Genomic DNA, 12,154 nt, shown 5'->3' on the forward strand with positions numbered 1-12,154 from the left:
AAGGTAACCGCAGATCCGGTATCTAGGAGGGCATTAAACGGAATGGACTGAATGGTGATCGGGACTGTGAAGGGACGGCGTGCTGAGGAGCGTGAAAGGAATGTAGTAACTCGGGATTTGAGAACATTAAATGGCGGTGTCAGGTACAGGAGATAGATAGCCGCAAGAATCAGGACCAACACACATCCCAACATAGCTAGACGGCGGACAACATCCAAAGCAGGGGAAAGCCCAAGTAGAACGAGAAAGAGGATGAGCAGATAAGCTCCTAAAGGTAAACTAACCGGATGGTGAGTCCATAGCAAAGTATTCACAGCCGACGGACTCAGGACCGCTGTGAACGCTGGTTTCCCTGCCATTGGCGCGGTTGGCGGCACTCAGAGGCAAAGTGTCCCATGCGTCCACAATTGTAACAGTTGCCTCGTTTCCTCGGAGTACCGTGTTGAGATGTGCGCCGTGGTTGATCCGGTGTGGCGGCGTCCGCTCGTTCCAGGCGGGCCAGTCGGGCGCCGATATCCTCGAGCGCTTTGGCGATATGATCCATCTGTTTAGCGTCCGACAGGCCACAGACGGGAAGCGGGGTAGACTCCGGTGCTTCGGCATGCATTATGGCCTGTTGGTGTAGTGCTCCCTGAAGTGCGGCATCCAAAGTAGCAGGGTGCAGTTCCTTTACCCGGATGCGGGTTGCCCGGGAGTCTAGGCTGTCTAAAAACTGATCCCGGGCGAGCAGGTCCCTATCGGCCCCAGCCATGTTCGGGTATGCGCGACTGGTGGTCGACCTTACTTCCTCGCAGAAGGCACTCAATGTTTGGCCCTTTCCTTGGCGGCTGGCTTTCAGCGCTGCGCGGTGCAGCTCTGCGCGCTGTGCAGGGGCAAACCGGTCGGCGAGAGCTTGGGCGAGCGGAGCAATTTGGCCCGCACGAACCGCCTGCGGTAGACTTTGGTAATATAATTGTGCGTCGCCCGTAAGCGACAGGCCTAGAAACTGGCTCTGCTCCGCCGGTGTCCACTGGTTGACCGCGGAAACCTGCTGGAACTGGGCATACCAGGCTGCCCAGTTATCTTCCAGGCGACCTGCATACTTCGCCGGGGTGGCCCAATTATGCACGTGGCGTGCGGGAACGGGTGCTGGAGCGGCGGCGGCGGCAGGTGCAGCGGCGGGTTGAGCCATAGTCGGAGCAGGATGAATAAGTGGAAGAGTGAACTATCGATGGGTTCAAATCTAAATAAACTGTTACTTTAAACCACCGCTGCCACCAGTGTAGTGGGTAGCCGAGTAGTCGGATGGAGGCACACACAGAAGAAGACTGACTAATATTATGATCTCCGGCTCAATCTGCCTGGAGGGACTCTGAACGGAATATAACTGCTCCGGCTCAATCTGCCAGGAGGGACTCTGTTCTGTTCTGCTCTAAACTAAAACTGATCTCTGGTAGAGCAGATAGGGCTTATATAGCATAGACAGCATATACATGGCAAGGGGAGAAATAGTAGTGCAAGGAGAAGACGTACAAGGAGATAACGTGAAAGGAATAGGTAGGAGGAAGAATGGACCTAAGTAGCGAGCAACCATTAGGTAACAGGAATGCAATCTAACAGTATGAAGGAAACTAATGTGAATGGCAGGCAGGGTAATTGGGCGTGAAGGTTACTAAGAGGACAGCGGTTGGAAAAGCCATTTGACTGTGTGCGAGCTAGGACATGGATTCTGGGAAGACATCTGGCAGAAGAAGAGAAGCGGAAGATATCTTAGAACTAGTAATCAAAAGAGTTAGTGATGAGGAACGGGCTATAGGAATCAATGTAATGTAGTACAGCATGAATGTGTGCAACATGTATACAGGTCATGCCGTACCGGTCTGCAGGCAGGGTTGTCTAGTAGTCCTACTTCAAAGTATTAAAGTGGTTGCTGGGAGAAGCACTTAGGAGTAACCGGTGGGACAAGAGTTGGTTATAAGTAGGGCCAGGGATACTACATTTACCACTGAAACCGCGTACTACTAGCGAGTTTTTGACTTGAAATCGTTGCTACTGGATACCATGGCGTACAAGGAGAAGCGCTGAACAGCTTCCTGCCTTGAGAACAAAAATAATAATTATTATTTGAAATTTGAACAATGGGGAACCGAAGAACGAGCTCGAGTGGACGTTCTAGACGACAGAAAAGGAAATATCTTGGTCCAAAGCCAGCTGCTGCTGAAGTCGACGATGTCGTTGAGGTTCCTGAGGTCGCCAATGATGTTGAAGTGACTGAGAAGAGCGCGTCCACGCGAAAGTTCAGCAGGAAGCCGGCCTATTTAGCTGATGAAAGCTTTGACAGCAGCGACGGCTCAGATGTGAACTCGAACCCAGACAGTTCTGAGGACGACGATACTGAGGCGTCTGAGGGATCTGGAGAAGAGATAGAAGAGGATTGCTTGCGGAGCAACAGAATTGTGTACCTGAAATGTCTTCAGGAGCTTCTGGACGTGGCCACTGTGTGTAGCGAGTGCAAATCTGGAAAAATAAATATTGTTGACTGCTGCGCCGTTGGCCTCGCATCGGTGGTGCACGTGCAGTGCGACAATGTCTTATGCAGTCACAGTTGGAGATTTAACCTATGCCTGAAAGAGAAGCGGTTCTTTGACGTCAACCGGCGATCAGTGTTAGCCATGCGGAGAATTGGCAAGGGACGTGCCGCTCTGAATAAGTGCTGCGGAACCATGGACATGCCCAGCCCTGTGAACACACATGCCTACACCCGTCACCAGGAAGCACTCGTGATCGCTGCAGCCACTGTGGCTCATAAGAGCATGGTCAATGCTGCTGACGAGGTGAAGGTGCTGAATGGTTGCGACACCGTGGCGGTAACTTGCGATGGCACCTGGATGAGGCACGGGTATACGTCTCTCTACGGTGTCTTTGCCTGTATATCGTGGAGAACAGGCCGTGTACTGGACATACACGTGAGCAGCAAGTACTGCCAGGAATGTGTCGTGTGGAACGACCGGAAGGAGTCCGGGAGAATTAGTGCAGCTGATTTCACTGCCTGGAAAGGTACCCACACCTGTGGAGTGAATACAGCGCGATCTGCACCAGCCATGGAGAGCGAGGCAGCTGTCATCATATGGAGTCGCTCTGTTGCTGATCGTGGTCTCCGGTATACAACGTACATCGGAGATGGCGACAGTAAGGCATTCAATTCTGTCGTTGAAGCTGACCCGTACAATGGTGTAGCCATTGAAAAGGAGGAGTGCATTGGACATGTACAGAAACGCATCGGCACAGGCTTGCGGGAGCTGAAGAAGACGATGAAGGGTACGAAATTGTCAGACGGCAAGGCGTTGTCTGGGAAAGGCCGGCTCACCGACAAAGCCATTGACAATCTCCATACGTACTATGGATGGGCAGTGAGGGAGCACAGCCAAGACATCCAAGGCATGGCCCGGGCTATCTGGAGTGGCCTTATGCACCGGTGTTCGTCAGACGACAATCCCCAGCACCAGTTTTGCCCGACCGGTCCTGACAGTTGGTGCAAGTGGCAGTTGGTGCAGGCTGGAGTCAGGGATGAGTACACCCATCGCCACATTCTCCCCAAGGCCGTGTTTGACGTCGTCAAGCCACTGTATCTCCGCTTGACAGAGCGCAAGCTTCTCGAGAGATGCCTCCTCGGAGCCACGCAGAATGCGAATGAAAGCTTCAACGGCGTCATCTGGGGTATGTGCCAGAAGGAAAGCTTCTGTGGCGCTGATGTTGTCCGGTTCGCTGCCAGCCTTGCAGTTGCCCACTTCAATGATGGTGCACTGGCTGTGGAGAGTGTGCTTCTGGAAGCAGACTGTGTACCTGGCGTGCTGACCCACAAAGCATGCCAAGATGAGGATTTCACCCGCATCAGCAAAGCCGATCGCAAAGGTTCAGCAGAAGAGAAGGAGAAGAGAAAGAAGAGAAGAAGGCGAAAGAAGGGCTGGGAGGAGACCACTATTGAAGAGGAAGGAGATACTTATGGACCGGGCAAGTTTTAGTGCAGCTATCTGCCTGCATCGTGATGGTGCTGTATGAAAAGTGCTGAACATACCCTGAATATAGACCTAAATATACCCTGAATTTTCGCCATTTTTAGTGGTTTGTTGAGACTCCGCGCAGTTTCCTGGCTCACTTGTACAGAATGGACATGCAAAAGTATACATTTTTGAAATCTGTGTGATGTCAGCTTGTGCGTTTGCCTATGGGCAGGAGATTTCTTCAATCCTGTGTGCATATTCTGCCCATTCCATCCATGAGGAAACTGCGCATGTGCGGCAGTGCAGCATGTGAGAGCTGTACCACTGCCACTGATGTTTAGGACTGTGTGATATTAGGCAAACGCACTGCGTGTACCTGTAATCTAAATATCTATGGCTGAAAGAGATGATTCTGATGAACTACATTCTGATAAAATTGCGCACCGTTTAGCTTTTGTCCGTTGTGCGATAATTATCCTTTTGTTGTCAAATCTTCCAACTTTCTTTAGTTTATTTTCATTCAGAGTGCCATTGATCTGTTGTATGTTATTCCATCAAGACATGGTGAAAATTTCTTCAAGAAATATTGAAGGAAACAGAAGTTGTGGTCGTTCGGACATGTACGGTCCAGTATGGCGTGCGCGAAGGGTCATTCCCCCTTTTTAATCCGCGGCATAACATACAAAATGATACAGAGAAAATGGGAAAAAACTGGGGGAAACAGACAGGTTGTCTACAGATGACACTCGGAGACAGCAAGTGTGGCAGAATATGCATGAGGGTCATATCAATGATCAGATGTAGTACATAGTCAGTAGCAGTTCACAATGCACTGAAAATGGCATGTGACATACATGTTACAAGATACCGTCACACGTATACCAGTAATTTATAGCGAGTCTGTGCATGTAGATCTACGTGGGTGTTGTCCTGTGCTGTGACATCCTGCCATTCCTCCTGCCATGGTACATGTACATGACATCAAGAGTATGTAACCCCTCCCCCCCCCCCCCCCCCTCCCGGTTTATACACTTGATACCATGTACTACCTCTACTTATTGCACACATCATCATGGGTGGACATCCTGAGCTGCGCACATTATGTTTGAGCTCCGGCCTTTTTTTTTTTTTTTTTTTTTTTGGCCGAACATTGGTCCGGCAGCTGCCGGACCTGCCGGACCGCCTGCTACGGCCCTGCTTGTCCGTCCTAGTCCATGTCATTCTCCTTCCCTGGTGCAGGTAGTGGTAGAAGGCACCACAATAATGCTTACAGGTAGAGTCAATTCGTCGTGTGGCACCATTGGCCTTGAAATGAGGAAATTTTGGAATACAGTACGCCACGTCATGAACATTGAAGGTGCCGAAACAAAGTGAAACATCGCAGCAAGAGCCAACTCACTAGGCAGCTTGTCAGAATGATAGTCGGACGGCTTGTACACGTCTCCCCATAGCTATACTAGCCGCTCTAGTCGTGGCCACGATGAGAAACACGGCCACTATGAATGAGCGAATCTTCCTTGTCAAGTGGGGTTGGGCGCACACGGAGACAGAGTGTCATCCTGCTCACCTCCACATTCTCCAGAATGCTCCATTACGATCTCTGGCAGGGGGAAGAAATCCCCACAACGATGAAAGAGGGAACACTGAAGAAGTGTTGCTCAAAAATAAAAGGCCTCTTTCTTGTTCTTCTTCTCCACTTGCAAACTATTTTTACTTGAAAGGTTCAAAGGGTGCTCGAAAGTGAATATTTTCGCGACTGCGATCGAGGAGAATTTTGCCGACTGTGACGTTTTGGTGATTTTCTCGATTTGTTGGCAAAACGCTAAGCCACTTTTTAGCTTGGCGCGGCGCGGCTCCAATAATGAATTATTTTTCATGACGACATGAGGATCTATATCCACGCATGCAAGCTTCGGCGCTCGAACACAGCAAAGTCCGGCCCGGTCAACTCCGTCAAGACGACCACAGTCAGTGTGCAAGTACAAAACTGCTTCAGACAGCGTAGGTCAATGGTAGATCTACCATGTACCATGTACATGTATGTGTACCAGGTATTGGTGAAGTAAAAAGAAAAAAAGAAGGCAGCAAAACAGACATAGGCTGATTGTTGCCGTTGTTGTGACAAAGCCAGTTTTGAGTTTAGAGTGTTACGGGACAGACAAAGTGCAATGACTTTGACTGTTGTCACATTACGAGTTTTTTGAAATAGCATTAGCTGAGTTTGGAATCTACCAGTGTTTCTTCGCGGCTGAAAACCAGCAGCACACACTAGTACTGGATAGGACGAATAGAAACAAGGTAGTTTTACGATTGTAGGCGTTGGTGTGTGAGCCATTCAGCGTCATGGCGAGCAAAGCGGAGAACAGCAGTCGTAATGACTATGAAGCAAAGTGCTCGAGTCAGGATAGCGGTGAACCTGCAGCGAACGGGTCTGCCAGCACACAAGCAAGTCTTGCCACTGGTCGAGCAGATCAGGTAAGAAACATACCCGAGGCAGTGTGCAGGTTGAGAGATTTGTTAGTTGAGAAATATGTAAGCGCTACGTTAGATATGGGAGAAGGCATGGTTGAAGAAGGGCTCAACGAACCCAGCGTTTCAGACGTGCAAGTGAAACTGATCATTTTGTCGAGACCCGAGCTCCGAGGTCAGTTCCGTAAGGCGAGTTTTGATTCGATTGGCGACGTGTGGCGTGTGGAACATGTTTTCACACAGGCGGCCAGTAGCTTGGTGAATATCTCACTGGAAAGTCTCTTCGATCTTGATAAAGAGCAGATGCTGCAGTTCTCTAGCGGTGGTCGAACCTATCGCATCTTGGTTGTAGCCAGTGCTGGCTGCGGCAAAACATTCGCCTTGACCAAAGTGGCTCCATTGAAATGGGCCCGGAACGAAATGTGGACGTCGTTTGACCTGGTGGTAGCGCGAAAGCTGCGACACGAGGAGGTGAGAAAAGCAACGAATATATGCTCCCTGCTTGGTGTGGAAGAGCTGGGAGAGTTTACGAGTGACGAGCGCAAGAGCATCGATGGCTTTGTACGCCAGCAAGCGCAGCGAGTGTGCTTAGTATTAGATGGTCTTGATGAGATCCGCCTTAGTGAGTGTAGTGGCTTTGTTCGTGACGTCATCAACGGGTCTAATGTGAAGGGGCTTCGTCTGGTAGTGACGTCACGGCCGTGCATTGAACTACTGAGCCTGTGTGATCAAAAGCAGTTTGATCGGAGTTTGGAACTTGTGGGTTTCCGGCAGGAGGATGTAGAGGAGTACATCGGGAAGGTGCTGAGATCAGCGGAAGAAGCATCGGCACTGGTAACGGCAGTACGGCGTGACCAGAACCTTGCCAGTATGATGGCTACACCATTCCTGGCCATGCAGACGTGCAAGATCTTCCACTGTCGTAAGTGCACTCTGCCCCATTGTCTCTCGGATATCTTTGAGATGATGACCATCCAAGTAGCAGAGCGTCACACCGGTGAGTCGTACAAGAATTGGAATGCGATCCCCGCTCGTGTGCGGTCCCTCATCCTGGATCTCGGAAAGTTCTCTTTCAGCATGCTGATGAAGCAGCAGCTGATATTCACTGATGCTGACCTGGAGGCACGTTCGATTGCCAGAGAAGCAAAGTCACTGGGCCTTCTTGTACTTGCCGACAACAGCAGCAGGGATAAGGACCGGTTATGGATGTTCAGCCATCTGACATTACAAGAGTCTCTGGCTGCTCGCTATGTGGCTGTACACAAGACAACAACATTGGCACATGTTGTTCGCCTGGTTGAGTCACTGGGACCCGAAACCAGCCACTTGCGCACGTTTTGGCTGCTGCTGACGGCTCAACTGGACGCGGAGAAGGCTGACTGCTTGATCAACGGTCTACTTACGCGGGTAAAGTCAGAAGAGAGAGTAGGGCAAAACTGGGATGGTGACAGTGAAGGTTTGACCGACACGGCGGCATTGGAAACGTTCCCACTGGATATGCTCGAGGTCCTCAGCACCGGATTAGACCAGTATGAAATACATCGCCTATCGGAAGAGTTGCTATCCGACAGCATTGATGGACGAAGCGGCGAACAGTACGTAGAGAATCGCAGCAAATACGGTCGATCGTCTAGCGGTGAGCAGTTCCTGAGTACAATGTTGCTGGCTTGGGTGGAACGCTGCCCGGACGCAACACCTGCTACACTGGCTACTGCTCTCCGACGCATGGGTAAAGAGGTACTCGGACAGTCTCTTACTGCTAACAAACCGGATAAGCCACTGCTACAGAACAGTCCCTTCCACAACGATATAACGAAGGAGCATCGCGGAAACTTGGATCTCGCCTTGCTGTGCTATGCTGAGTATTCTCATCACCATGGCAACGACACCCATCCCATGTCCAGTGTTGCTGCTGCGTTGCAGTGCATGGGTGTATTGATCAGTAGTAGTTATCATCCTGCACTCTTGCGTGCCTATGATGTAGCCATCAATGTCCACCACAGCAGTGTGAGGACTGTGACCATAGGCTACCTGCAGCCCGGTTACCCAGTGTCACTGCCAGCATCGTTACTCAAGTGTAGCAACATCACCTATCTCCTTATCCATGTCTGTAGCTGGCAGTGGCAGGAGATTACCTCCATTATCAAGTCATCACACCTACAACTGGAGAAGATCATGGTGGATTACTGTGATTTCAGTGATGCTTCCAGTAGCAGTGCAGCATCACACCCAGTCAACACCCAGCCAGCACAGGCTACAAGCAGTGGAGAGGTAACAACGTCAGAACAGGTCACCAGCATCCCCGCACTGCTCCTGGCCGACGCACTTGCCGACGTTCCCCGCCTCCAGGTTTTCTTCCTGGGCTGCTGTGACTGTATTGACGAAGAGGGTCTGCGCATGATCTGCACAGCACTGCATAGTGCATCTCGTCTGTCTAAATTACACATTTGTCAGTCCCACTGGGCACACTGCATCAGCGTCCTGACAGAAAACCTGCACACTGCCTGGCCATGCTTGACAGAGCTAGTAGTCGATGATTACGACAAGCCACAACAGCAGGATAGCCTAACCGACGATGACGTCACTGCATTCCTGCATGCCGTCAACAGCCATACCTCACTGCAGGAACTAGCAATCACGGCCAGCCATACTGAAGTGGCCCCCGTGGACGCCTGCCAGCGTCTCTTCAGCAGCAGTTCCTATAGATCTTCTTTGGACACGTATCTCGGCCTAAAACAGTGACAGTAGTACGGCAGCTATCTTGCCAGTACCGTCATCTAATGATGCATAACTAGACACATAGTCGGTAGTAATTCCACATTATCCTGAAACAGTCTACTAGTATGCAGTGACAGATTATGTAAGAGAAGAAAACAGTTTAAAACTGTACCAATACAGATTGTGTACCACTAGCAGTACCAGTAGTCCTCGACTGTGTATTCTCTAGGCTTAGTACATGCACAGGTTCACTGTTAGATAACCCTAAGGCTTTCCCGGACATTTAGTCGCCACGTCATTGTGGTGGTATTTCTGCTCTCCAACCCCCTTCACCCCTCCTCCCCCCCCCCCCCCCCGCCCTCTCTCGTTACCCGCTAAGTGTTTTATCCGGATCCCTCGCCATCCGGAAGAAAATAGCTGGTCACATTTTAACAGCATATGTGATGCATTCAACATAAACGATGTTCGGTTATCCAGTTCCCTCGCCTATCCGGATATCTTTGTGGAAAACGGATGTGTGCGATTAAACGAGTTCTGACTGTACCATGCTTTTCCACCCACCCTGAACTCCATTCTGTTATCCTCAATCCACATCCTGCTGCCTACTCGCATCATTATAAATTCTTCTCCACTCGTTTCCAACATAGAACGAACAGTGTACTTTCCCCACAACCCCCTCCCCATATCTGTCCCCTAGCCACACGTAATTAGAGAGGACATTATTATTATTTCTGGCGTGACGCGAAAGTTCAGCTCGCATTACTTGGCTCTCGTGTCGAAAAACAACGCGAATGACCTGCCACGAAAGTTGAAATTTGGAGTTTTACGCCAAATTTGACGTGAAATTGTACGTCATGTCGGAAATAACGTGCATCTTAATTAACCTCTCTATTGTCTCTGGCTATCTCGGCATCAATGTACACATGTACACGTGACTGCCATTATCATTATACATAACACTTATACTTTGTAATCCACTCGGTCAGTTGACTGACGTGTAACCATAGAGACATCATTCATATTCCTGCATAGCCAGATCCCCAGTCTAGTCGCTTTGTAGATCTCAGTCTCACAATCCAGGCTAAAAAATATCTACATGATAGGTTTACCATCCAACTATTTACATGATAGGTTTACCATCCAACTATAGAAAATTGTTGTCAAAGTACAGCACTACATACATGGAATACCAGTGTAAGTCCATAGAGTATGCAGTGAAAATAATTGACACAGTCCCACTATACTGCAATGTGAACCATCTGTCCAGTCAAGTGAGGATGTGTTGCTTCTCAGGTTCATACTAGTCTGCATGTCAAATTAGTGGAAGGTACTGGAAAGGTTGTCATGGTGATTGTAAAATCACCACGTTACACAATCCACTTCTCTGGCCTACATTTCCTGATACGGTCAGACCTCGCTTATCCGGTCCTCTTTTATCCGGATCCCTCGCCATCCGGAAGAAAATCGTCGGTTACCGATTTACAGCATATGCCATGCATACATTCAGTATGTGTGTTCGATTATCCAGTTCCCTCGCCTATCCGGATATCTTTGTGGAAAACGTATGTGTGCAATAATGCGAGGTCTGGCTGTAGCGGGTAACAATGAACTGTGTGTGATTGCGTTGGACTTTCCTTTCCCATCAACACCTTGCTAAAGTATGTTTACAATGATCATACTGAAGTACCATTACAATACAGAATCAGAGAGACCCACACCATGATGCAAACGAGTTTCATTCACGGATACAATTTTACTGGAATTCGGAGCAGTGATGGGATATGCGACAGCATTTGGCCGTATTTCCCCTAACAAAAGCCAAGGTCTCCAATAATGACCAGGGGTGAGGGTGGTTTGAAATAATAACAGCACAGTCTCTAATTCCGTATTTTTCGGAGTACTAGTATAGTGCGCACCTTTGTGTAACGCGCAATCCCAATCAGGGTGCGCACTTCAATCTTCATTGAAGTACATGCATTTCATATTCGGAGCATAGTGCGCACCTGCGATTTAGGGCCTAAAATAGCACATCTAAAGTGCGCACTATACTCCGAAAAATACGGTACAGTGTTTACAGCAGCGACAATTGTTTGCCAGATTGACACCATCCATGATATCATGACAAAATTTATGATTATTATCATCCATGATATGAAAAGTATAATATCATGAGGCCGCAGTAGCAAGAAGTCGACATGCACAACAAGAAGACAAGTCAATACTTTATACAATCAAATACATGATTGACCGGTGAAAGTTTGATTATACCTACCTACTGTGGAGGTGATGGTATAGCAGCAGGAAAACTTGAGCTATACGCTCGTGGAGCGTTGAGGTGAACAGTTCAGCATGTCAGACTGAGGTATGCCGACGGCATTATTGCCTTGAACCAACATTTGCTAGCAACAGAGATTATAGCCGTGTACAGGCATTTGCTAGTAACAGAGATTATGCAGCAACAAGGTTATAGCCTTTATAGCCTTGAACGGGCACTTCCGAGCAATAGGTGAGAAAGTTCTGACGTCCGGGGTAAGCAGAAAACTTGCGCGAAGTGCCTCATAAGAGATATCGTGGACGGCTACCGGTACCTATAGCAGTCTCTGAGGCATAATCCACAATTCACCGACCTGGCGTGAACACGCACAGCAGCATCACTCTGCTGAGTATAATATTAAAACAATATCTGTGCTATAATTATGATCAGCAGGTGAAAGAATACGACACGATAACATGTCCCGCAGCAGAACATGCATAGGAAATTGATAGGTTTCGATAAGGCAACCAGTACGCTGATCTAGTCAGTGGTATCGTGGGGGACTCGCAATCAACAAATGCCGGTTTGCAGCAAAATCAGACGACTACATAGGGTGGATACGACAAGGATAGCTTTGGTCAAGATGTTGCTGGTGCTGCTGGGGCTGCCGACTGCGACGCCTGCAAGTGATAGCAATTTGGCAATATCTTCGTTAGGAAGTCCAGCTGTTATG

At 49.1% G+C, this 12,154-nt stretch overlaps 1 protein-coding gene across 1 annotated transcript; it reads right to left on the reverse strand.

Annotated features, from left to right (window-relative positions):
* Window positions 1-325: 325 nt before the first annotated feature.
* Window positions 326-1,171, reverse strand: LOC135830737 (uncharacterized). The gene has a single exon (XM_065342957.1). It carries the CDS (start codon window positions 1,169-1,171, stop codon window positions 326-328), a length of 846 nt encoding a protein of 281 aa, XP_065199029.1.
* Between the last annotated feature and the right edge of the window lie 10,983 nt (window positions 1,172-12,154).

This window comes from Sycon ciliatum, unplaced genomic scaffold (assembly GCF_964019385.1).
Source record: "Sycon ciliatum unplaced genomic scaffold, ocSycCili1.1 SCAFFOLD_1352, whole genome shotgun sequence".
Lineage (NCBI taxonomy): Eukaryota > Metazoa > Porifera > Calcarea > Leucosolenida > Sycettidae > Sycon > Sycon ciliatum.

Excerpts from the sequence above, each read along its gene's own strand:
- LOC135830737 (XM_065342957.1), bottom strand. The coding sequence starts at position 1,171 with ATGGCTCAACCCGCCGCTGCACCTGCCGCCGCCGCCGCTCCAGCACCC.